The 27,160-nt window shown below is 36.9% G+C and overlaps 1 protein-coding gene across 1 annotated transcript; it reads left to right on the top strand.

Annotated features, from left to right (window-relative positions):
- The first annotated feature begins 14,140 nt into the window (after positions 1 to 14,140).
- On the top strand, positions 14,141 to 17,816 carry LOC120347772 (acidic phospholipase A2 HTe-like). The gene is made up of 7 exons (XM_039417859.2): positions 14,141 to 14,639; positions 14,970 to 15,129; positions 15,643 to 15,773; positions 16,021 to 16,146; positions 16,405 to 16,452; positions 16,531 to 16,633; positions 16,903 to 17,816. The coding sequence occupies exons 1-7, from the start codon at positions 14,540 to 14,542 to the stop codon at positions 16,946 to 16,948; spliced, it is 714 nt and encodes a 237-aa protein (XP_039273793.2). The 5' UTR covers positions 14,141 to 14,539; the 3' UTR covers positions 16,949 to 17,816.
- Positions 17,817 to 27,160: the final 9,344 nt, after the last annotated feature.

A 27,160-nucleotide genomic window follows, 5' to 3' on the forward strand; every position in this document is an offset into this window, starting at 1 on the left:
TTCAGTTAGTTACCTGATGTGCGCTACGAAACTCACTTTCTAGGCGTTTTTCAGGGCCTAGGCTCGCGGCCTATGTTTAATTATTATGCAGATACTGTTACATTTTTGAGGCAAATAAACATACATACATACATACATACATTTCCCATTCTTTATTGAAAATACTACAATCTGAATTTATATTTAACTTTTTAGTGGCCATGATGACTGGTGTAAAAAAATATACAAGTTAAGCGTTTTAGCAGGGTTATTGGTGTTTTTTGACGGTTTTTCACTGTTTTTAAGCGTTTTAGCAGAGTTATTGGTGTTTTTTGACGGTTTTTCACTGTTTTTAAGCGTTTTAGCAGGGCTATTGGTGTTTTTTGATGGTTTTTCACTGTTTTTAAGCGTTTTAGCAGGGTTATTGGTGTTTTTTGACGGTTTTTCACTGTTTTTAAGCGTTTTAGCAGGGTTATTGGTGTTTTTTGACAGTTTTTTATTTCATTTAAGCTTTTTAGCAGGGTTATTGGTGTTTTTTGACGGTTTTTTACTGTTTTTAAACGTTTTAGCAGGGTTATTGGTGTTTTTTGACGGTTTTTCACGTTTTTTAAGCGTTTTAGCAGGGTTATTGGTGTTTTTTGACGGTTTTTCACTGTTTTTAAGCGTTTTAGCAGGGTTATTGGTGTTTTTTGACGGTTTTTCACTGTTTTTAAGCGTTTTAGCAGGGTTATTGGTGTTTTTGACGGTTTTTTACTGTTTTTAAGCGTTTTAGCAGGGTTATTGGTGTTTTTTGACGGTTTTTCACGTTTTTTAAGCGTTTTAGCAGGGTTATTGGTGTTTTTTGACGGTTTTTCACTGTTTTTAAGCGTTTTAGCAGGGTTATTGGTGTTTTTTGACGGTTTTTCACTGTTTTTAAGCGTTTTAGCAGGGCTATTGGTGTTTTTTGATGGTTTTTCACTGTTTTTAAGCGTTTTAGCAGGGTTATTGGTGTTTTTTGACGGTTTTTCACTGTTTTTAAGCGTTTTAGCAGGGTTAAAGATCCACAAAAATAGCAAACATAGCCGTTGATTTTCATGAAAACCTATTAACTCCCAAAACAAATTCAAAGACAGATGATTTGCAAGCATATTTAAGCACTGTGCAGATAACAAAATTTACTGAAGAAGAACAACAACTAAGTGAAGGCTTATTTACTTTGAGAGAATGTGAAAACGCGCTGAAAGAAATGAGATCAAATACCAGCCCGGGGGAAGACGGATTCATAGTTGAATTTTATAGAGAATTTTGGGAACATCTCAAACAACTACTGCTTACATCTTACAATTACCCAGTGGCAAATGGGATAATGAGTAAATCACAATCGAGAGGAATTATAAACTTATCACCTTATTAAACATTGACTACAAAATTGCATCAAAAAGTATAGCTAACAGACTGAAAAATGTAATAGAAACATTGATTCATCATGATCAAAAAGGATTTTGATGTTACATACAGCAGGGGTCGACAACCTACGGCCCGCGGGCCGCATCTTGCCCGTCGAGTAATATAATCTGGCCCGCGACGCTTTACTGAATTATAGTAACAAAACAGCTGTTTTGACGATAATATTCTTTAGGTGACGGAATTTATTGCGAGTCACGTGTAGACTAGATTATATTATAATTTAACAAGTATAAAATTCACAAGTATTCGCTTAATAGAAGTATAATTTAAATATATTTAGACGAATTGCAACAAAACGCAGAAAAGTTGATGCCAACTGCAAAGGGTTCAATGGCGCCGAATGTTGAAATATAATATTTTGAGATGCAATGCAATGAGAAAATAAATCTATATTCTCTTCGAGAGATGTATCACTGCTTGATTTTTATCATAAAACGTATCATCCGTTCGGTTATCAACTTTCTAAAAATATGTGCGGCCCGCCAATGACTTACAACTAGTGGTGGGATTCAGCCGGTTCGCACCGGTTATATAGAACCGTCTCACGGTATTTTATGAGATCAGCGAACCGCTTAGCATTACTAAAAAACATGTAACAGAACCGGCCGAAAAATATGACTTTTGTGATGGAACCGGCTGACAAAAAATTTGAATCCCACCACTGCTTACAACCCTTAGTTTTGGCCCGCGAGCGACAAAAGGTTGCCGACCCCTGACATACAGTTATCAAGGCACTATCATTACGTAACAATAACACTGGAAACAATTAGAAGTATTCGTTTTTTCTCGGTAATAATTTCAGTACGCCCCCACATTCTGGAAAAGGTAGGTAGGTAACTAGGCAGATTAGTAATTTGTTGACTTCGGGTAGACAGTTCCAAAGACGTCGGTTAATCTAGTTGCTGATTTTATGTCCAATGAGTTGCATGTTGAATAAAGTACTTGAAAAATCACGGTTAATATATCTTATTCAAACACTCTGACTTTGTTTGATGTGGTTTCATTGAGGCAGGAAATGACTTTAAGCCGAAGGCCAATAAGTTGAATGTCAATGCTACGTTGTTCGTGAGTCTATCTCCTATCAAGCCTCGACTTGATGTGATAATATTCAATATGCAAGCTCAAGTTTTGCATTAATAGTGAATTGCATGTGGATACATATATATTGTCTCTTTTCTCATATATATATAAACAAATTTTATTGTTGGTCGCACAGAAAAATGGATATCACAGTGGGTTCCGAACTGAAGCACTGGACTCCTCGCCGTCGCAGGGGGTTTCACGTAATCGCTGGTCGGCTACGGCTTCCCTCATCATCAAGTCTATACCCCCAAGAACCAATAACTAACCAACTAATCCCACACCCGACATGGACTTGAAACCTCTTTCAAAAGGACAGGCAATATTTACCGAATCAACAGAAACTTCGGGAAAGCAGACAAAACCTGCGTCGAGGACAAAGGACATGCGTCGCTCACTCATAGATATATATGCTGCTAGACTTCTACTGCTTGAACATGTATGCAACACGCCGCGGTTTCTTGGAAGCAAAATGCTCAATAACGCGCTGATAAAAGTCATGCATCCCAGAAATAACGTCTCTGTGAATGGATAAAACAGCCAAGGAATTTAATCTATCTTGCTTCATTGTGTTTCTGAGATACGTTTTAATACGCTTCAGCGTGTTGAATGTTCGCTCTGCGTCGGCGGAAGAAATAGGCGTCGTCAAAATGATGTCCAGAAATTTTGCAGACGCCGCAAAGGTAGTTACTAGAGTGTTATCTATGAGGAACCCATAGAGCGCGCAAGTTGATGTGATGTTCAAAAAAGTTTGATTGGTGTATATACATCGCAATTCATTTTCCAATTTACCCACGTTTATCATGGGGTAAAATTTGGAGACAGTAGCCAACAAATGGATGGGAAATTGACGTGCAAATTTTGAAAAATTTTTGGCGTTCATCAAAGAGAACGCGGCAAGGTGTTCAGTGCGCAGACGATCGCCTATTTGATTCACCAGAATGTCACAGCATTCCTTTGCAGACAAAATCACACGCTGTGTTGTTTGCCCGCGGCGTAAGGAACCACTCCTTGTGTCGTCGTATTTTATTGTTTCCCGGATACGAGATACAGCATCGCAGAAGTCTGAAATACACGACTGCACAGACGCTCCATCCATTAGCCTTGACTGCAATGCGCCGTATAATACATCCACGTGATGGAATATTGTGGAGAAAAAAAGCGATAAAAAATGAAAACTCACCATCTTCTAGCAGACGCTTTAGACCTGCCGCCTCCCTCACAGAGCGTTCGTCCCAAACCGGAGAGCTCTGAATGCCATTGAAACACTCAATGAGCTCAGACCTAATTTCGGACACGCCCTGCACCACGCGTGATTGGAAGTTCCAACGTGTTGGTGCACAAGCTGGGAGACGGCGGCTACATATCTGGCGAAGGAGGTCAGAGCGCTTCGGCGAAACGGAAAAAAATGAAGAAAACCCCGAAACATTTGCAAAAAATATACGGACGAGAGGGGTATCAAGACACATATTTTTAATAACGAGGTTAAATTGGTGTGCATAACAATGTAAAAAATGCGCATGAGGAAAATCTTCTTTTATATAAACTTGAACACCATGTTTCGACCTACTCATGACTGCCGCGCCGTCATAAGTTTGAGCTATCAATTTTGACTTCGTGTTGTAAGGCTGTAACACTTCTTTCAGCACAGCCGATATCCCGCAAGCCGTGCGATCAACGATTGGTACAAAGCTGTGAAATCTCTCGGTAGGTTTACCATCTTTCACAAACCGAAAAATCACAGCCAGTTGGGAAACGCACGTGATGTCAGTTGTCTCGTCAGACTGAATCGAAAGGAACTGGCAATTCTCAATTTCCAGAGCCAAATGTTGTAAATAAATTTTATACATTGAGTCGAGCAAATCATTTTGGATATCCTTAGATGTCCCTTTCGAAACAGTTGCGGCATCAAGATGATCTCTCAATACTGTATCTAGGGATGCGGTGTATTCCACCATATCCAAAAATACCCCTCTATTAGAAGAGCCAGCCCGCTCATCGTGCCCACGGAGGGACAGCTCGTGACAACCAATGAACTTCAAAACATCTATCAATCGACCGAGAACATGGCGGTTTTTCTCGACGTTTTGGTTGTGCCGACGAATAGAAACCGCGCGTCCTTCATCCAACTGTGCTGCAATATTAACATTTCCGAATGTTCGGTATTTTACTGCATTGTCCAGATGCTCCATAGAAGATTGATGATCCCTGGCACGCTCGGAAAGATGTTTAAGATCTCCAAAACCAATTTACACCAACGTGAGTCACGGGCGGTAGCAAAAAAGTAGGCAATAAAAACAAAAAAGTGCATTTTTGTCCTCGCTGTAACACAACCAATCGTGTTTTTTATACCAAGTTTCTGCGCAGAATGTACGCCGACGCTTTCCCCCGTCATGGGATTGTTCCAGTGAACAATTTTTTGGTTGATAAGGCCCAAGACGTTGTACCTCTAATTTTTGTTCCAGCGGCAGTTGCGAAAACGGAGTGCGAAGTAGTGCATCAACCTTATTCATTATGAGGTCTAAGGCTAAGAAATGCGAAGCCGGAAAGAAGTGAGGAGCTCAAAAGGAATGTGGAAAATCGAAAGCAAATGGACTAAAGTTTACTTTCTATTTTATGTTGTTCGTCAGGTGAACAAAAATTACGCGGTAAATCTTGATATTAGAATTTGTTATGCATGTCTGCATGTAATAGGGTTTGTATGAGTAGGGTACATGCTTCTTTGGGAAACCCGTTAATCGTGTTTTTATTCTCCTATACAAGGGGACACCAAACTACGGCCCGCAATACCACAAATTAGAGGCGAATTTTTTTTTCAAGCGATGTTCCCCCGAGCTTCGACTGCCTTGTTTATTTCGTAACATTGACCAATCGGCAAGATGCATAAAGTGACGTACAACAGACCTTTTTGCATCCGCTCAGACACTTTTGTCACTCAGACAGATTTTCAGTCGATATTGTAATCAATACCTCGTTTTCGCGATTTTGAATGTTATTCGATATAGTCTTTGGTTTTGTTTCGGAAATTTGAGTATGAATTATACGATGTTACGCATTGGTTTCATTTTAACTGTTGTGGCGATCCAAATGATCCCTGTACAAAATTTTAATTTAGGTTTCTATGCAGTTCTGTTTTTTTTTTGTATTATTTCCTAATTTTTTTCTCTGTTTTTTTACGTATTGTTTCGTTAGAGAGCTGACAAAAAAGGCGAGAAAATTTAATTGAATAATAAGTTTAATGCATTATCCCTGCATATAACCGAATCTGCCTATTCATATAAAACTCATTTTATACGGAGAAAAACAACACAAAACAGATTTTAACTGGATTGTGTTTTAACATATATATATATATATTGCTGACGTCCTGAATTGTGGTTCTCTAATCGAGTCTAATGCATACTTTGAAAGTTATGTAGTTTTTTTCTTGAGATCCCTACGTATCCCAGCAAAAAATGATGATGATTTTGCATGCACACCTGAGAGGAGTATGTATGATAACATCTATAGTGTAGTGTATAGTATAGTATGAAAACAATCAAAATTTCAACAATTTAAATTATTTGCGGCAAACAGTGTGAAGCCAACCTCTAATATGCCTGTATTATTCTCCTGGTTGAAAAAATCAAGTAGTGGAGGACAAATGAGATAGTTGATTAAAATAGCTTTGATTCGAAATTCAATACCATAATCACGGCATTTGAGCTTAAAGTATATGCGTCTTCTTCCATTGCTATAAATCTTTTGAAACATTACAAAAATCGCGAAGGCCAGTATTATGACATCAAAACATAATGTAACCAAATATTTTGATATCATCTATTGTTATGGTTTATCACTTGTTAATAATAAACCAACACTGGTTACTAATTCAACAGCTACTTTATTGGATCATTTTTATTTTAATAATTTAGAATAAAAAAACTACTATTAGTATTATAATTAGGACATCTCACATCCTTCCCCCCTTCTGGATCTTTTAAACCTCAAAGCTCATCTTATAGTGGACTAAAAAGTCTTTCTTTTTCCATGATAATACTCCAGTGGAAACGGAACAAACAATTGATATATTGTATAAGACTAGAGCTGTCGGTAGCGATGCTATACCTATATGAAAACTTGTTTTGTCATCTATTTTGTCTCAAATTTTCATCCAAAGGTTCTATGAAAGTGTGTGCCTTGAGATTTTAAAAATAGCAAGGTGGCGGCACTGAATAAAAAGGGGTCTAAATGTGATACTATATGAAAACTTGTTTTGTTATCTATTTTATCTCAAATTTTTCTCCAAAAGTCATATGAGAGTGTGTAACTTGAGATTTTGAAAATAGCAAAGGTGGTGCCACTGCATGATCCAAATAATTATAGGACTATTTCTTTACTGTCGCGAGTTGCGAAAATGTATGAGAATATCTTATACAATCGAAAGTTTTTTTTTCTGAAAGAGGCAGGTGCTTTAAGTCTGTCCCAGCTTGGTTTTAGAAATAGTTATTCTACTAAATAGCAATAGCTATGCTTGGAGAAATGATACCGAATGTTGGTGCGAATAACAAAATCACCAGCGCAATTTTTTACATCTCGCGAAAGCATTTGATACCATTAGTCATTCAATCTTACTTCATAAATTACGCCATTCCGGAGTAGAGGGAATCCATTCAAATTAATAGCATCATATTTGCCATGTGTTCAGAATGACGAATAAGTCACCGAAATAAGCTTCATCAAATGCGGAGTTCCACAATTCGCCCTGTGCTATGTTTATGGCGTAAAAATGATCTTCCAGCTGCATCTACTTTTTATTCAACGCTATTTCCAGATGATACTTCCCAGTTGAAGTCCTCCTCGTCTTTGTCCGAACTTAAGACTGAAGTGAATACTAAAAAACAAAATGTAGATAGACCCAAAGCAAATAAATTATCTTTAAATTACGCCTAAACAAAATTTATGCTTCTCTGCAATGAGAGAAAAATTTTATGGCAGTAACAAGTTTCAGCACACTAATAGTATAAACGATTTGGTTTTCTTCCCTCGTCTTTTAAGGACTATTTTAAACATCTAAGCGATGTGAATAAGTACGGTAATAAATTAGGTAATATTCTACACTACAGGGGCCCACTGATATTGGGAGGTGATCTTTGAAATACAATGTTCTCCAGATTTGGAGTTATGTCCCATCTAAAATGAAAAATCCTGCGAAGTCCTGGCGCCGTGTAATCACACCTTTCGCTTTTTCGGTTCCGATTCATCGCCTTCGTCAAATCTCGCAAGATTCAGAAACTTGAAAATCAGCATGCGTGCTTTTTCTGTTCTGTAAGCTTTTCTATATTAAGATTACCATCCAAATAAAAAGTTACGAATATTTCTTTGTTTAAACCAGAAAACTGTCAAGAACAGTATAATATTCCAGAGCTTCACCATGGCACCAAGCGAGATATGAATTTGTTGCCCCCCTGTAGTCACGAGACGCACAACAAAAGCGGGGGCCGCTGAGATATTTTCCGGGTGATGCACAGCAGGATTTTAAGCCTGGTGCCAAGTTAGCAACGACTCTATCATTGTATATAATATAAATTCATTTTGTTTGGGGGGGGGGGTCTATCAACTGCAGGGGGATAGATATGATGAACCCGATGAAACCTCTACGTTATAGTCCAGATTTATAAAAGAATCATTGTCACAATTAATTTTTGAGCTCTCTTGATATCGAATACCCATCGCTAGGTAATTGGGCAAACTGTTGTCCGAATTTCAACCAGGTACTTCTAGCTTTAATTAAAACGAAGCAAATAAATTGACTGTGAGCCGCTGTCTTGTCGGTACCAATATGTAGAGATCAATTCTCATAAATCTCCAATGTTGCCCATCCAGTATGGAATTCCACAGGGTAGTGTATTAGGACCTCTTGGTTTCTTAGTTTTTATAAACGATTTATCGAACAGCTCTAATTTCCTGACAAAATTGTTTGCCGATGATGCCTGCCATCTCGATAGTGCGAAGGATTTGATCACACTCCAAGCCAAAGTGAACACTGGAATTAATAAAGTATATGAGTGGATCGTAGGCTTGCACGTAATTGACAAAAATCAATTCCGTAATTACGGCAAAATCAATTACGTAATGACCCCGTAATTGCGATATTTTCCACGCATTTAAACCTATCATAACAACCAATTGAATCCACTTCTTTTCCGTATGGGCCATTGATGTTGGGTTTTCATATTCTTGGCAGTACTACACGCCGGCGGCAGATGTTAAAGACAAATATCAAGGAGTGAATTCAAACTAATTTTATTCTGATTTGTATATTTTGTGTTAGCTTTGGTTTTCCTTTATCACCTTCGCAAATTAACTGTCCCATTTTTATGCGATCAATTTTATCATTACCGACACTGGTATACGGATATTTATGGAAACGATAGTTTTTTAAAATCGACTCTCGTACTGAATAAAAATTACGGGTTTCTAATTTATTAACCAACGACCTTGCGATTTCCTCGCGACGAAGACTTGTTTTTGCAGCGTTTTCTGCATTATCCGACATTACTGCCTTGTTAGCATTTTATAATAATAATTATTGATGTCGACTTATTGAAGATATTCCGATTACCATGCTTCATTTTACATTTACTCATTTCGCGGACTGAATGTTTATAACATTATTTGCGATAAATTTAAATCAAATATTATTTATTTGCGTATAATTTAAATACCGAACTTATACAAAGTTATATCGCAAAACAATGCATTTTGTGACATTTATTTTACACTCACGACATTTATTTGCTAACTCAAGTCGGCGATCCTATCGGCCAAGATTGACACAAGTTTGGTCGGGTGTCGGTGGTATTCAAGTCGACGATAAATCAAAATAAGTTGCCGCATTTGGTAAAACAGTTAATCATATATGGCCGAAATATTGCGAGGAATTGTGAAAAACATCATGAGCAAGGCCAAGTCCGGACTGATATATAACGATAAAACCGTTAACAGAACATCAAGATTTTGTAATAGAAAATGGATCTCGCACAGAATATACACACTGGCTCATATTTGATTATATATGATAGCAGTTAAATTTTTAGCGGTCCGTGTCCGTGAGGAATCCGTTGTTTTGCTGTTTCTCTGCCGTCTCAATCGCTTTACCGATGCCGAGAAGACGAAGTTGCGCTGGTTCATTACGCAATCTCTCTTTTGTCGTCATATTTCTATTTGATAAACGCGACATTAATTATCACGGCGAGGTATTGGCGCGAGTGATCAATCGCTCTTTTCGCTTATTTGGTTCCAATTCGTCGCGAAAGCTCTTCGTTAAATTTCACAAGATCGTCGTGTTGAAAGGTTATGGATATTTTCCTGTTTATTCCCCAAGTCTGAAACAAAACAGCTAAAAACAGTATGATATTCCATGTTCATATATCAAGTGTTGATATTAACAATAAAGAATGGTTAAGCATTGCTAATCCACACTTGGTGGGGAATTCCCACTATTTAAACGCGTGACTATAAATTAGAATAAAATAGAAACGGAACATATATACCATAAGTAACGGAAAACTGGAACAAGTAAATAATAAATAGAAGTAAAATGGAACTTGGATATTGTGTATTGAACTGCAGGTCCTTTCTCCTTGTTTACTTTCTACTTCGGATCCGTATGTGGTACTCACCACAAGGATGCTCTAACGAGATAGTATTAAAGTGAAAAGTAAAAATAACATGATCTCTTTCAACGAAATAGTAAGTATATTTGTGAACTTTCGTTAGATCATGGTCTAACTTCTTCAAACAATACAAGATATAACTGTAAATATAAAGATCACAAGAATTTAATTTATTTTAAAATTAAGTTTTCTATACCTGATTTAGATGCTATGGTAAATTACTATTTCGTTGAAAGAGATCATGTTATTTTTACTTAAAAGTGAAATGGATACAATTGTTTGATAGATTGATCTCCTGCGTTCATTAGTCATTTCACCCGAAGAAGTTGAAACCGGGCTGTTCGCGTCCATCGGTCTTAACACAATTCTTCCCCCTATCTACGGTTATTATGTACATTGGCCATGGCCATGCTAGTTAAGATGCAAGAGAAGTTGAAACCAGGTGTGTTGGCGTCAATCGGTCTCAACGCAACGCTATCCCTTATCTACGGTTAAGTTGTGGGAGAAGTTGAAACCAGGTGTGTTGGCGTCAAACGGCCCTACTCAGTTCTTCCCCCTTAACTACGTTAATAATTAACATTGGCCATGCCAGATAAGTTGATAATAGGTTAGTAAATGGCAACGCGTCATGCCTTCCTTCACCTACGTAACAAGAGAGAGAAAAGAGAGAAAAACGGCTGCGAATACCGAAACCCTAACTTCTTCTACTTGTTGAGCTTTCATTTTTCGCAATCGACGAAATTGACTGCTTTGAAGAAAGCTCGTTTCAATGCAATTATTACGACTTTACGTAATTCGTAACTTCCCTTCCGTAACTCCAAATAATTACGTAATTCCGTAAATTACGTGCAAGCCTAAGTGGATGATATGCAATAAACTCACTGTAAATGTGGAAAAATCCAAAGTCATGGTATTCAGCCCTAAAAGCCGGACTAGAAATTCAAGTCTTTCAATTAAAATTAATGGTATTCCACTAGAAATCGTCCAGTCTTATAGATATCTTGGGCTTCATATTGACCATCAACTCAAATGGAACAGCCACATCACTGAAATGTACAAGAAACTCTCCAGATCAGTAGGGATTCTGGGAAAACTCAAGTATTATGTGCCGAGCCCAACTCTGCGGACTATTTACTTTGCTCTTTTTCAATCACATATCCAATACGCCTTAGCTGCATGGGGCTCCGCTACTCAAACTAGCTTGCGTAAATTAGAGATTTTACAAAATAGGGCTGTTAAAATTCTCTCCGGAGCACCAGTTCGTTCAAACATAAACACCCTATATCATAAAGCCAGGGTGCTAAAATTGTCTTACCTCTATAAATTAGAAATTTCTAAGATTATGCACCAGTTCCACAACAACCAATTGCCTTCAGCTTTCGCTGATTATTTCACTGTTCTCAGTAATGTGCATGAGCATAACACACGCTCTTCGACAAAATCGAATTTTTTTGTTCCCAGATTTTCGCTAAGCAAGTCCCAAAACTCCTTGAAGTATAAGGGTGTTGTAATTTGGAATAGTATTCCCCAAATCTTACGTGACTCTTCTTATGAAACTTTCAAAACAAAATATAAAAAATTCTTGCTGTCACCTTACCAGTCTGCTGTGATTGCATCCAAATGATGTGGCCTCAGCACTCTTTCCCGCTTGCTCCGCTAGGCCTATACCTGTAATAATAATACTTTTTTTTTCCAATTTTTTCATGTCCTCATCTTATTGCATTCTTGCCAGTGATTTGAATTATGTAAAGTGTGCCATGCTAATTGCATGACCTGTATTTGTTCGTAACCTGCACAATATAGTAAACTACTTTTCTTATGTTTGAGATGGTTCATGAAGCTTTGTACGAATTTAACCACATTGAAATTCTAAGCCCATCTGCTCAAGATCTTGGTTAATTAGCATAACATTGTGACTTGTTTTCTCTTGCAGTCAGTAAAGCCTAAATTGTTTATCTGATTGTCATTATACTCTTATATAACATTGTAAAAGTATTACCTGATAAATAATATTTTTTATGTACTTTTAAACTTTGCTTCATTGGTTCACTCAACTATTAGACTACGGTACTTGACTCTTCTTAGTTTTGCTGTTTCATGTCTTGTAGTCTATCTAGTTTCCCACTGTGAATGTTGATACTAGGTTACATTCGTTTTGAATGACTGTTATGGAATATCTTTCACATTTTGATATTTCATGTCTTCCCTGATTTTATATTTCCTGTAACGTTATGTGAAGCCCTGACTCCAGCTGCCAATCACTAGATCCCATTAACAAACAGGTACCTCAATTCCTTTCTAGCATAAAGGTATGGTTTATTCGTTGGTGATCCTGTTGTCGCCCTCAGCAAACCATGGGTTCCACTGTAACCAATAACCATGCGCCATCAGAATTTGACATTTATTGCCCATTGTTAGCTAATGGGCATCACAATAGTATTGTTGTGATACAATCCACTAACGCCATCTCCATGGCTACCGAATCAGTGGTGTTCGGAGTTGTCTTTTCTTTTGAAGCCTAAGTGACTATTATAGTCACTTTGGTTGAAGCGAGCGATTGCTGGTTACAGCAGATCGTCTCGAGATATTCTATGTATTTTTTTCCTCAATTTATTTAAACTTAGTTCGTTTTTTTGTTTTTTATATTATAGTCCTAGACTTATTTTATAGGTGCCGCTGCTCGATAACCAGTATTGGTTTCTCGCGTCTCCTTCACCCTGAAATATGGCCAATTTATAATTTAATTTATTGCAATTTGTATGTTTGTGCCTATTTTAAGTATGGTGAGAAATAAACTACTGATTACAGAGCTACGTACGTGTTGCAGAACCTTTTTTGATGCCTCGTTTGCAATCCTGTATTGGAAACGAAACAGTAGCAAAATTCTCACTGGAGTTAATTGTGTTTGTACATGATTTGCCATGTACATGTTTTTTATGTGAGATGTGTGCCCTTTTCACGCATATTGGGTGCCCAACACTGCATTTTATTACGCAAATATATTATGTTAGTATTTTATGTTCCACCCATTTCAATTTTTGGCCGGCACATTATTTGATAGTTTTTCCTCATGTGAAGTGTTTTTAAGTGTACATTTCTTTTTTAAAAGCATAGTGATCGCCCGACATTACGCAAATATATGTTAATATTTTCTGTTCCACTCATTTCAATTTTTGCCGGTCCGCGAGTATATTTTATTTAATTTTACCGGTAGGGTAGAAAGGTTGGGAACCACTGCAGTCTAAGATACAAATTATTTGTGTAACTTGTATACTTATGAGTGAAGGAAAGTACAGAACATGCAGGAATTTGAACAAGGGTGTAGTTCCATTATAACATACACATACTAGTGCTATATAATCAGAAGCACGGGTTGGATCATCGAAACAATACAGATTTTTGGTGTATACAAAATGCATTTATTTGGACAATGCCATTCATGCAAATATTTTGGGAAATTGTTGCCTTGGTACAAATAAAGTAATATTCAATTCAATATAATCAATCAATCGATAATAAACTATAAATCAAGTGAATGAAAGACACACAGTTGGCAAAAGGGTTGACTTGATATATATAGGAGGATAGGATGCAACATTTTATAACCCTACGTAAAATGATTTTGGACATTTTGAATATAAACATTAAATAGAAGTGTGATTACAGAATGTGGAATCATTGTACAAAAACACAAGTCTTCCCCAAAAACAAGATTTCATTTATTGATTGCGCTTGTAGAACATGCCAACCCGCTGATGTCTTTTTAGAATTCTATATTTGAAATGTTGCACTAAACTAAAGCTTGATTGTATTGAATTTGTGACATCACAAAGCAGGCCGTTTTTATTAGAAAACGTTTTCCGTATTCTTTTAATTGGAAATAAATCATTCTTAAATCAAACTCACGCTAAAATTTATCTTGATGCATTATTTTAAACGATTCGGGAAGGTTTTCCCTCGAAGTATGCTTTGAGTTGTATTTGAGGTTACGTCATGTCGAAAACAATGGGCGGTGACGAATTGCCGTGTCGTTAGAAAATCGTAGTAAGATCACGTGTCGAGTGTCCGATAGTAACCTCATTCAAATACCACATCGCAGCATTGTTATTGACGTGGACTTTTCGAATAGCATTATGTTATTCTTGGTTACGGTACGGTAACTCTTGAAATCGAAAGAACTACAGGGAATCGACAATTTGAAAGCGTAGGACAATTCTGAACTCTTAAAATAAATTATACGAACCTACTTAGTAGAAAGGCCGATTGAATTAATCGTCATTGTAGACACGATACCATAATACACAAAATACTACAACAGAAGCCAGAACATCCACAAAACTGAATTTACGTATCGACTCGTCTTCCTGCTGGGGGAGATGAAATATATTACATGGACAGTCCTTCTTTATGTGATTTTATCATTCAGTGCTGAAATTGGAGAGGGATTCACTCAGTGGCTGTCTGATATCAGCTCCTGTACGTATTTTTAAGCTTGTTCTAGCTATATGCAGATTTGTGATGCTCATTGTTATTGCTGTATTGATATTATAATTTGGATTTTAATATTTATTGGGGGAGAGGAACAGCACTAGTCTAATAGTTACATATCTTGTTTCATCATTATCGTACAATTATAAGATTTCACCATGAATCTATTCTATATTTTTATGACATAAACCAAATATTTATTAATTAAAAGGAGATAGTTGTTATCTGGTTAATGGGTTTATAATGCCTCGATTGTAGATGGTAATAATGAAAAAACGTATGGACATCAAGTATTTAACATTTTAATTTCTTAAACAGCAATAACGAGCGCCCACAGAAGATCAAAAAGGAGTTTGTTTGAATTTGAAGATGTCATTACATGTTTACAACCATGGACAGACGTATTAAAAACATATGCGGATTATGGATGTTATTGTGGATATCGGGGAAGTGGACAACCGTTAGATGATACTGACAAGTGAGGGGCAATAACTAATTGTTTGTATGTTAATAAAGCAGAGAATGACCATTACGGTATGTTCTACTTCTGTTTCAATAGGATTGTGATATGTTTGGCATCTGTTTCAATTATATTGTGATTCAAGTAATCTGGTATATCATTATTTTGACAAGATATCCCTACCCTTTATATGTATATATACACACACAGTTCAATTCATAATAAGTCGCTGTAACTGGTTGATGAATCATAGTATTGCACTCTTGTTATAGCATAAGCAGTTCGAAGATGTAGCGGAAAAAAATGATCTATCTCATTACTTAATACGCCTACATAAATTTGTTCATGAAGGAAATGATATGAAAATGTCGGATCATGCCTTAATGCCATAAGCTTCTCATCAGTGATTCATACTGAATGATGAGTTCTAACAACCTGTACTTATCACTTTTCTTTTTGCCCCAACTTATCACTGCTATTGAAAAATACAGGAGGAATATATTTCCATGTCTTATGAAATACTGTTTTAAGATGCTGCTTTTACCATGACAAATGCTACGGCAAAGCTGAGAAGTATGCTGCCAGTTTTTCAGAAAAAGCCTATGGAGCATATTTTTCAAGATATCAATTTCAATGTGTAAATAATTCCAAAATTATATGCAGTAAGTATGTAGATTGTTTTCTCTGTGGTATAGTTTAACTAATGCTACCTTCAAGCTGCATTATTATTGGAATGATACTATTCATAAATAACATTTTACTTTTATGCTATTGTTCACAATTGATCAGAAATCTGTATTGTGAAGATGATGAATGTCAAGTCAATGATTTTGTATATCCTGGTGACCTATTTATTATCAGTTACAAACGGTTCAGCTTCAAAGTATGTAAATAATTCTTCTTTTACAGAAAAAGAAGAAAATACAGAATACTCGAATGCATTTTGCGAATGCGATCGTTTAGCATCAGAATGCTTCTTACGAGCAAGACGGTCGTACACTAAAGCACTATACAATATTCAAACTTCAAAATACTGTATGTATATTAATACAGTACTTTTTTATAGGCTACTAATCAAATATAATAAAATGTTACACCCAAAATTTTCAAATTTAGCGATTTGCTGTTTTTTCTGAATTAATGATGATATTGGCATTAAATTTGGTATGCAATTGTGTTGATAGCATGGAAATTCATGTTTCAAGTAGACAATTTCAAAGTTTTGTAAAGTTTCTTTTGTGAAATTTATTGGTGAGTTGATTGAAATTTGTTAAACAATGATTTATATCACAGGCACTGCTAATCCAGATTTGAGAGATTTACAAATTCAAAAACATACATGTGAGTTTTGTGCATTATTTTGCAATTTTTTCCAATAATTTTGTAATATACATTATTTGTTGCTTTTTATTATTTCAGTGGACAAATTATATTCTTGCCAAATGAAGTTGCATGACAACAAATGTTGCTCAGATGTTGGCTATAACTCAGAGTACGAAATATGCTGCCATGGTAAAGTAAGGTAAGTGTTGAAAGATGTCAAGCCTCCGAGTTCCTGTGTCTAGACAATTCTACATTCTTGGGTTTCTTAATTGAGTGTGGAAGTATGAGGGTTTAGCTAGGGTTAATACAATATTACATCCATTTTAAATAATCAAATTATATCGAAAGATATTGTGATCATCACTTGAGCAGACAGAGTAGATACATCAAGCAAAACTATATTATATAATGAAGATGTATAATGAACTGATGTCTTGATCTTAACACCTAAGCATTTTGATTTCACAGGAAAAGATTACCCGATCAGGAATGTTCAGAACATGAAGACTTATAAATTATTATAAATTGCAAGTTCAAACTTATTGTTGTTCCTATTCATTATATTGATCAATATATTATCTTTGTTTGCTCTTATTGTATGCTATTGCTAATTGACAGCATTGCATTCTTGACATGTCAAGAATCAGTGTGCAAATTAAATTATGATCTGTTTTTGATCGTTTTGCTGTAATTTTGTAACCACTGTTCAAATGCCTCAATGTACAGTGCATTATTATATATATTAATTTCTGCCTTGTTCTTTTTTGTTGATGCTTCTGGTGTTGTGATAGACTGATTCTGGTGTTGTGATACTTGTAGTAATATGTAAATTGGGGGAATTCTGGCAGTTATATACTTAGATTGACAAGATGAATAAGCAAATAATTAAGGGCAGATGCCTCGTTTTACACGAACATCCTTGCCGGATTCAGACATATGGTATCCTACTTGGTTATGTTTTTCAAATGGAAAAATCCACTGCTTGTTGATTGATCAGCCAACTGCTACCTATTTTTAATTTTTGTATAAGTTTTGACCGTCTTGCCTGTTTCGTTTCAAATACCTGCATAATTTTGTTGCTGTGGTACTCCTTAAGTTTGATCCACCAAAGAAATTTGTAATTAATATTTAAAACCCCGATTTGACGATTTTTTTTTGTGGAGGGTAATAGTATGATTTAATCGAAAATTATTGTTAGAATTCTAATTTATGCTTGTCTGAAATTATTGGCTAGATTTTAACGTCCATTTTTATTGAAAATTGAGATTAATTTCTACTGTATGTCCCATCTTGTTGTCCTATTCACTACGTATCCAGGCATGCATAGCCAATTTGTCCCATACATCATTGTTATCGAATATTAATTAAATTGAATATCTGAACATTTCGTTTGATCGGGGTTGTTTGAACAGTCTTTTAGGTCAGTGGTTGCTACCCTGCGCACCGCCAACAATGAATAAAACGAGATAGCGATCGGAGACCGCCGACTCATCGATCTAGCGGCGTTTATCCTTCGCTTTGACTCAATAGCGACACCGCGTGCCCCATCACTAATTAATTAATAACTCGCTAATTATACGACATAATTGGTCCAAAATCAATGGGCTTCTGGTCCGAGATAAGATGAATGCACATGCAAAATGTGGAGCAGATTCACGATATCTCGCTTTCGTGAGATATTGTATCATCTAACAGACAAAAACCTATCAACATACTTACGATCAAGATCGATAAATAATTCGCGGACCGACATCGAAATGAAGCGGAGAATAGTAACCGGTGCTGCAGTAACATACTTCAATGTGTTGGTACGGTCTCGAAATAATAGTTTTTTTCAAATTAAAGTCAATTAGACTCGGATATACACTCCGGAATGTGGTAAGCATTGCCACAATTACAAAAATATTTGAATGCATGTGATTTTGACGTTTCACCAGAATGTGTAGGCAAAATCATATCAAGTTGATTGAATTTCGGGCAAAATTATTAATATTTGTTGTAAAAAGGGTTTACGCCAGATTCTTTGAATTAGGACAAAACAAGTTGATCATCGATACTAATCCATCTTACTAACTAATATTAGCTGTTGTGCGCCAATCGCGCTGCAGGCCATTACCAGGGGACAAAACATGTCGTTTTGATCGGACAATCAAGATTGAATCTCCTGTCGTGCTTGATAGTACATTAACTTAGAGAACCAGTGGAAACTCTACCTACGAAATTAATTCGTACCGGAAGCCTCTCCGTAAGTGGGGACGCATTATTCCTACAAATGCAAAATCCGTTCCAAGCTGCCACAAAACTCGGACATAATATTTGTATAAATTATAATAATGATTAAAACCCGTAACAAATACATGTCAGAATTAGATTACCACATAATGAATAGAAAATGTTTAGAGGGGGAAAAAAGATCAGAGAAATAACGAATAAAAGCTAGGAACGGTGTGTTTGTTTACCTTTGGCGTTGGATGACTAGGCTTGCGCAAGCGAAGACCGCGGATTGTGGGAGGACGGCGGTCGTGGGAGGTGAGAGAGGGCGTTCGAAGTTGACAGCTGAGAAAGAACGTAATGTACGAAAACAACGTATACAATGTTATTACTCGATCATCTTCTTAAAACAAATGAGTGAACCCGACTCCCATCCGCCAATAATGGAGAATTAAGACCGTTCGAGTAGCGCCGATCTAATGATTTCATGTCGGCTGTTATGATTTTATGTTTGGTTATAAATTAATTCAAACAACTTAAACTGAACAATATTGTCATTAACGACGTCGGGATAACGATAAAATCCGCGATTGATACTAAACAATATTAAAGAGCTACTTTATACGTCCCAAATTGCAAGAAATGAAAGAATTTATCGTTCTGTTGGGTCACTATCAAAACTTAGGTTGGAAACAATTAATTACGACACAATTTGCTTTTAGATTTATTGCCGAGGTCGCACAAACTATCTCGACTAAATTAAATGTACGATAATAATTGTAGAATATTTTCAATCAAAAATATCCTGGACGTGTTATAAGCCCTTCAAGCCCGGCGCTAATTGAAACCCTTTATGTCGGCTATAATTTATTGCCGTGCTGCGCAAGTCTGCGTTTGATTACGATAAAATGAAATAATTGTGAAATGTTTTAAATCAAAACGCGGACGGCGCTAGTATTTGTGCGTCATATTCGTTATTCATATAAACATAGGCTTACCATACGTCCCGGTTTAGCCGGGACAGTCCCGGTTTTGACGAGCTGTCCCGGCCGGTCGACTCAAATGTCCCGGTTTGTCAGCACGGCTGTCATGGGTGAAAAATTCATATTCCTTATTGTTACAATTTTTTAACGGTGGCAGCCCATTTACCACTGTTTTGCGACACACTTCGCTAATTCAGAAAGTAAAAAATTGCTCTATTGTTATGTCACAATCGGTATATGTTTTAATGCGTTTTCTGGCGTTAACTACAATGCCGTTAAGTCGTCGAAATGCCATAAAAAAAAGTACAAATTTTCTAATGAGTTGAAAGGAGATTTTCCTTATTTTGCGCAAACTGAAGGAGGAAAGGTACACTGTACGCATTGCAGATCTGTTTTTCTATTAGTCAAGAATAAGATGGTCGTTCTGATGTCAACGATCTTATCCAAAGCAGGAAGCACAAAACATTAATTGAGGCATCGACTCGACTGACCAATTTTTTGCGATAACAAATTCGGATGATTGTTTGTCGTTGGCAGCCGACATTTGCTTATCACACAAAGTTTTGACTGCACCTCTGAATTAATTTTAATTTTTTTAGCCTAAATTTGCATTAACTTGTAAATATACACAGTTAGAATTTCTGATGTCCGCTGTCTGATAAGCGGATTCGCTGATTTTGCACGTTCAGCCAGAAATAAATGAGAGTCGGTGATTTTTAATTGAATTGCTCCGCTGTTCTCCTCTGAACCTAATGATGATTTACTTTAAACCAGTTTCGTATCAGTAACCTTCGATGCATCAAACAGAAAGAATTTAAAGCTTGTTCCAGTTGTGGTTCGTTATTTTTTTACCTGATGTTGGTATGAAGATAAAACTATTAGAATTTAAATCTTTACCCAGGGAAACCGCCAAAACTTTTACTGAATACTTGCTCTCTTTTCTCGGAAAAGTTGTTGGATTCTGTGCGGATAATTGCAACATCAACTTTGGAGGCGTAAAAAGACGAAAAACAAATAATGCCTTTTTTCAAACTAAAAGAAATATAACCGGTATAGATTGTGCGTACCATGTAGTTCAACTGTGCACTGCGATGCCATTTTCAACATGTCGTAGATACTTTGCCTGTTTGTGTTGTTGTCAAAATGTATAAATATTATTACATTTACACTGTCCGAGTAACAGAGGAGAAATCATTCTGCGATTTTGCTGATAGTATCAACGGCTATTACAGCATGGCAACACTCGGGTTTTCCCTTTATTACCTGCTTTGCAAAGGATTACGGAACTGTTTGAAAGCTTGATAAGTTATTCAAATTCTCAAGAAGGATGTCCTACTCTTATGCTTAAATGTTCCAGCGTACGAACTTCACTTGAAATTTGTCCTTTGCCAGCTCACCTACTTCAATAAAATTATTTTAATTTTGAAAAAAGATAATACTAATGCCGTAGATCAGGGGTCGGCAACTTACGGTTCCAGGGCTGGATCCTCCCGCAGAATATTATAATCTGGCTCGTGACGCTTCACTAAATTATAGTAACAAAACAGCCGTTTTGACGATTATATTTTTTAAACTAAATTATATTATAACCTAACAAGTATATAATTCACAACTACTCGTTTAATGAGCCTATAATTTAATTATAATTAGACAAATGGCAACAAAACGCAGAAAAATGATGCGAAGTGCAAAGGGTTCAATGGCGCTGAAAATATTCAAATGCAATTTTTTGCGATGCAATGAGGAAATAAATCTATATTCTATTCGAAAGATGTATTACTGCTTGATTTTTATTATAAAAAGTATCATTCGTTCGGTTTCAGCTTTCTAAAAATATGTACGGCCCGCCAATGACTCGCAGCCCTTAATTTTGTCCCGCGAGCGACAAAAGGTTGCCAAGCCCTGCCGTAGATGTCAGAGGTGAAGCTAAATTTGAAGGAAAAAGGGTGAAGACTGTTAATTCCGTCGCAATCACTTGTACTTGTACTGGAATCCTTGGAACGCTCTGGCGAAATCGATGTAACTGTATTTAAAAAGAATGTTTGCGGTATATAGAGCTGCATGATGAAGCCTAAAATGCTCCCCAGGCGCCACATATGGACAAATTATGGGTGATTTAAACTGGACTAAAGTGTTTGGTTTGCAAAATTGATAAATGATATGTTCGGTTAGCTGGTCAGGTTTTGAATAGAGATGCACTTTTCGACGAATACTGATAAAGAGATATTTATCTGAGCATGGTCCAAATGCAATTTGGCTTACTTTGCGGTTGAATTTAAGTGGACAGAGATGTTTAACGTTTTTTCTAACAGAAATATTAGCATTTCGAATTTGCAGAAACTCGTTGATTTTGTTTGCCGGAACATCGGCATCTGTTGAACAGATTTTTTCTCCATTGTTAAAACTTTCTGGTCTGGAAGCAGGTTCAGAATGCCAGAAGAAAATTTAAAAGCACTCGTAACCTGCAAATTTAATGGTGATGTCTCTTGTTATCAGTTTTATGACAAAATCAAAACAAGAATTTTTGAGAAGGGTTCCATCTGCGAACAAATACTTTTGGTCTAAATAAATAATACAAACTATTTTTTTGTGTTTTTTTATTTCAATGATCAGTATAGAGATTTACAGCCGTATATACCCGCAATGGCTTGGTAGACGTTTCAATATTACAAAGACTGGCAATCAACCGAATGTTTGCCAAATCGCACCGTCCCGGTTTTTTGTTTCAGATTTATGGTAAGCCTATAATAAACATGAAAAACAATAGTCGAAAGTCGCAATATTAAATTTGACATCCCTGTTCCAAACCCTGGATTAAATTGACCTAAAACGAACTAATATCACTACACGCGTTTTTTCGGTTTTCGGTCGTTCGTATGTAGAAAATCTTACGTTAGTCAGAGCGTTATTTTTTTTATGATAAGAATTTTCGTAATGTGGATTTTTCGTATCCAGAGCCTTCTGTAGGTAGAGTTTTCACTGTATAATAACGTCACGATTTGTATTAAAAAGGGGGAGGAAGAGTATGTCTATAAGGACCATAACATACTGGATGTAGAATTGTGACAATAATCAATCAATCATTGATTGAAATTATGACAATATATCGATTGTGCGCCGGTGAAGTCTTTGTATTTGTTGTGGAGAGTTAAGATCCGGCAATCGCAGAAAGAGATCAACCTAAGGATTGGACCGACCCCATCTGCTTTCATACAACTCAGTGTCAAAACATAATATTATATTTAGCTATAAGTGATCTAACCGTGTACGGCGCCTTGAAAAACCTTAAAATGGAAGTTCCGATAGTTGCACGCGTGATCGAAACATACCAAGTGATCGATTCGTCTCTTAGCCTTTGTCGGAGTCCTCGGCACTTTTTTGGATATGCGGAATTTCCTGTTATATTCCTGCTGTTTAGGTTGACATTCTCAAATGTTTCTCATGAATTTTGGAACGAGTTGTATTCCCGCCCGATAATAAGTGGCTGGATCCCCGGGTGGATATCAGGATATAATTATACCTGGGAGGGAAAGTCGATAAGACGGCTTATCATATGGCGAGCCATGCATATCGTCCGGTTACCAGTCCATGTCGGCTATAGGCCCCCGGTTACAAGGAATTGGAAATCTTTATATCGTCAAGGTTTTCACGGGCTTCATACTTCAGGTTGTGAAGCTATTAAGTGGATTCCGAAAGAAAATATATAGACTCCATATATATTATAGAGCTCAACGGGATGTTCTTTTGTTCACTAAAAGCAACCTACGCGAGCTGAAGCGCCGGCTGCAATGCAACAGTGATTAATTTTACTGAGGGTAAATTAAAGTATAGGCCAAAAATTTATTCGCAATTTTTAAAAAGCAAAATAAATGTTGTTAACGCGAAATGACCTAATTCAAGGTTCGATAAGCAAAAGTCGGAATCAAGGTGAAAAAAGCCCAAACTCATTATTATAACAGTGACGAAAAAAGTGGAATAGAACGTAAAAGGAGGCTTAACTTTGTTTCGCTCATGGGTATATATACGCGCCCGTACAATGTAATAAAAGCTATTCAACTGGTTAGAAACAAACAATATATATAGTTTATGCAACTGCCACAGTAACAAATGTTGATCAAATCATGGTGTGCTCGTCATTGTCACGATAGAAAGATGTTGCTACTGTGGTTGTGAATGAATCAGAACACTCAAGGGTTAGTTGTTCATTGTACGGCAACTCCAATATCAAACTTACATTATACAACAGTCTACACTCTACATCACTAAAAACACGACTAGACGCCAGCGCGGCAGCCGGAGAAAAAAGATCGAAAGACACAGTTTTTCTCTCACCTGTAGTGAGTGGTAGGAGTCTAAATCCGACAAAACAGCATTAAACAAGGGTCAACACGACTGTTTATGAACATACAAAAATATATATACACACAATATAAACGCGGACACATTAGTCCGCGACACAACGTTTCGAATGTCTATGCAGACAAAACTTCATCAAGTCAATGAATAGAAAATAAAGGTCATTGGACAACTGAATGGAACGCAGACCGATCTACGAGATCTGCTTAAACGGGACCACCACGTAGAATAAAACGGCCGTCACAGGGGGTACAAAGATAACAACACAAAATAGAAGATTCTAAAACAGTTGTTGCTCAAAACAAACACTGCTATTAAAAGAAAAAACACGGTCCAAAAACATGCAATTTCCTTGCTAAGGGTTGGTGGGGTCCATTACAGATGAATACAATTCTTACGTCCACGTCCTAAAATCTGCGTCGGATTTTTTAATAATGCATAACTGCTCTATTAATACCTGAGGTTTTTTTTATTTTTCAGTAAGTATAACCTCTTTATCGTGAATGAGTGATAAATTGGACTTTGTTATTGATGAAGTCAATAAAAAAGTCAATTCAAGGTACTTCTTGCTAAAATCTTTTTCGAATCTGACTCAATGAATGTTTTCCCGACCTTGGACGCCTGAAAATAATTCTTCCTATACTTTACCATTGCAACATATTTTGTACTTATTTTATTTTAAGAGTAGACTAGTTTCGCGAGTTGACGCCTATAAATTGGCTCGTGGAACCATCCATTCCCAAATTGTTGTTGGAATTGAACTGAAACTTTCGGCAAAAAAGATATGTGGTGAGCGATACCACCCGGAAATTGTAAGGTGGGTATAAAAACATAAATTTTTTAAATTTTTAACTTCAAATAATAAGTGTTTTATGATGGATTTTTTTCCATTCATTCTGTCATTGTATACGAAGTCACCAGCTGCATATGACAACATAAGAGGTGCTTTACGTTTGCCATGTGAATCCATTTGGCTTGATTTCAGGCTGGTACTAATACCCTTATTCAAATAAATTGGATACCTATCATTGCTATTATCTAATCATGGCTTCAACATCCGATGAGGGTGGAAAGATGAGTCTTTTGTCGGGCGTTGATCCCCACTGCTATAAGTGCTCCGTACGGAGCCTTAGGGCTCCGCGAGCTATTCGTTCACTTAAAAAACTGACTTGGTTAATTTTGTATCTGTGAAGAAGCATCAACGTCACTAATAAAATTTGACGAAGATGGTGTCAAAATGTGATAGTGATTCAAATATAACATCCATCTATAACTAAGGGCGCACCAGCCATGGTTTTCTAAAAGGGAGGGGGTTCAGAATAGAAAATTTCCGAGCAACACTCATCGCTCAATCCATGGCCGACCCGAGAATTTAAAATGTCTTGTCATATCAATTCAATTGAGCTCATCGTTGCTCGCCTTTGAGTTGACTAATATACTACGGCAACCATGAAATACTTGTTAAACCGTCTACTAGCAATGAATGGATTGAAATCGTATTTTTGGGTTGCTCTTTCAGCACTTAGGATTATCGCAATGTTTCGTTGTTGAGGGAGAGTTTGCAGTTATGAAGCCAAGTATATTTGATACCTTCATATCGAATTCGGTCTATGCATGAATGTATCAGTAATTTGTAGATGCAGTGATGGGACAAATATCGGCCGACACAGTAAAATGATCAAACTTTCATTGAAGGGTTTAGATCAGGATTCAGATTTCTTTGGTTTTCAACTTTCTAAAATATGTGCGGCCCGCCAATGGGCAACCTTTAATTTTGGCTTCGCGAACGACAAAAGCTTGCCGACCTCTGGTTTAGACTTGGGAGCCAGTGAAGTTGCCCTATCTCCCTCCACTTTCCTATTCTCGATCCACTGCCCTGTCTTCCTAGCCTCGGCCAACTGCTTCACCTCCCTCAACCTTCCTATCCTCGCCCCATCCTTCCTAACTTTTCTATCCTCGATCCACTGCACTTCTTCCCACCCTCGACCCACTGTCCGACCTCACTCAACTTAGTTATCTTAGACCCACGACGCTATAACACTCATGCCTAACCTAACGGCGCTACAATCACGACTCGATCGTCAAAATGAACGCTACCATCTTGCGACCAACTTCCATGTGTTATACTGGTCGAGTATGCCAATGAGATGATTCAATCGTACGTCGACAAAACATGATTGACGGCATTCGTAAATGTAGGCTGGAATCTCAATTGGTAATCAATAACCATAATTAGTGGCTTAAAAATGTGCTACTAATTAGGCTACTGATGGCATCGGGTTTGAGGTGACTGTTTTAAAAATTTTAATAGACATTCGATATTGACATATCCGAGTTCCTTTTCAGAAACTCATTCAATGTCGCCTGTATTTCCGTGCAAGGCAAAACGATGAGGAAATAATCAAATATATGCACGCTTGGTCTTTTTCAGCGAATGTTCTGCCATATTCTGTTGTATATACAAATTTCTTTTACGTGACTGAGAAGGCTGAAAAGTCAAAAACAGTCAAAAATATAAGTCACTCAGTGAGTTTAATCCCTTCCAAGCTATTTTTAAGCCATGAAATGTTTTGTCGTAGCTAGCGTTGCCAACTGCCCTTTAATTCAGCGTATGGTCCCAAAATTGAGCTTATCTTATCTGCAACTTAATGAAGTTGCAAAGGATGCAATTCGTACGTAATCTTTGGCATCGCGTTTACTATAAAAAGTTGAGGAAAAATACTTTACACGGACCAGATTACTATCGCTTATTTCGGATCAGCATCATATTGTCACGAGTCATGACATTTCCAGTTATTAATGGCATAAAACGGCTTGTTAAAATTTAGAAAACTGTCATTCCCAACAAGAAGCCATCAGTAGCCCAATTAGTAACACATTTTTAAACTGCCAATTATGGTTATTGTTTACCATTTGAGATTTCAGTCCACATATACGAATGCCGTCAATCATGTTTTGTCGACGTACGATTGAATCATGTCATTGGCATACACGACCAGTATAACCCATGGAAGTTGGTCGCAAGATAGTAAAGTCCAGTGTGGCGATCGGGTCGTGAATAAAGCGCCGTTAGGCCAGGTACTGAATAGTATAGCACCGTAGGTTAAAGATAGGTAACTTGTGGCAGATAGGGCAGTGGGTCGAGGATAGGTTGGTTGAAGGAGATAGGGCAGTAG

This window comes from Styela clava, chromosome 11 (genome assembly GCF_964204865.1).
Source record: "Styela clava chromosome 11, kaStyClav1.hap1.2, whole genome shotgun sequence".
Classification (NCBI taxonomy): domain Eukaryota; kingdom Metazoa; phylum Chordata; class Ascidiacea; order Stolidobranchia; family Styelidae; genus Styela; species Styela clava.

Excerpts from the sequence above, each read along its gene's own strand:
- LOC120347772 (XM_039417859.2), top strand. The coding sequence starts at position 14,540 with ATGAAATATATTACATGGACAGTCCTTCTTTATGTGATTTTATCATTC. Across the intron at positions 14,640-14,969 it reads GCTGTCTGATATCAGCTCCT|CAATAACGAGCGCCCACAGA; the intron begins GTACGTATTTTT and ends TTTCTTAAACAG. Across the intron at positions 15,774-16,020 it reads TAATTCCAAAATTATATGCA|AAAAAGAAGAAAATACAGAA; the intron begins GTAAGTATGTAG and ends CTTCTTTTACAG.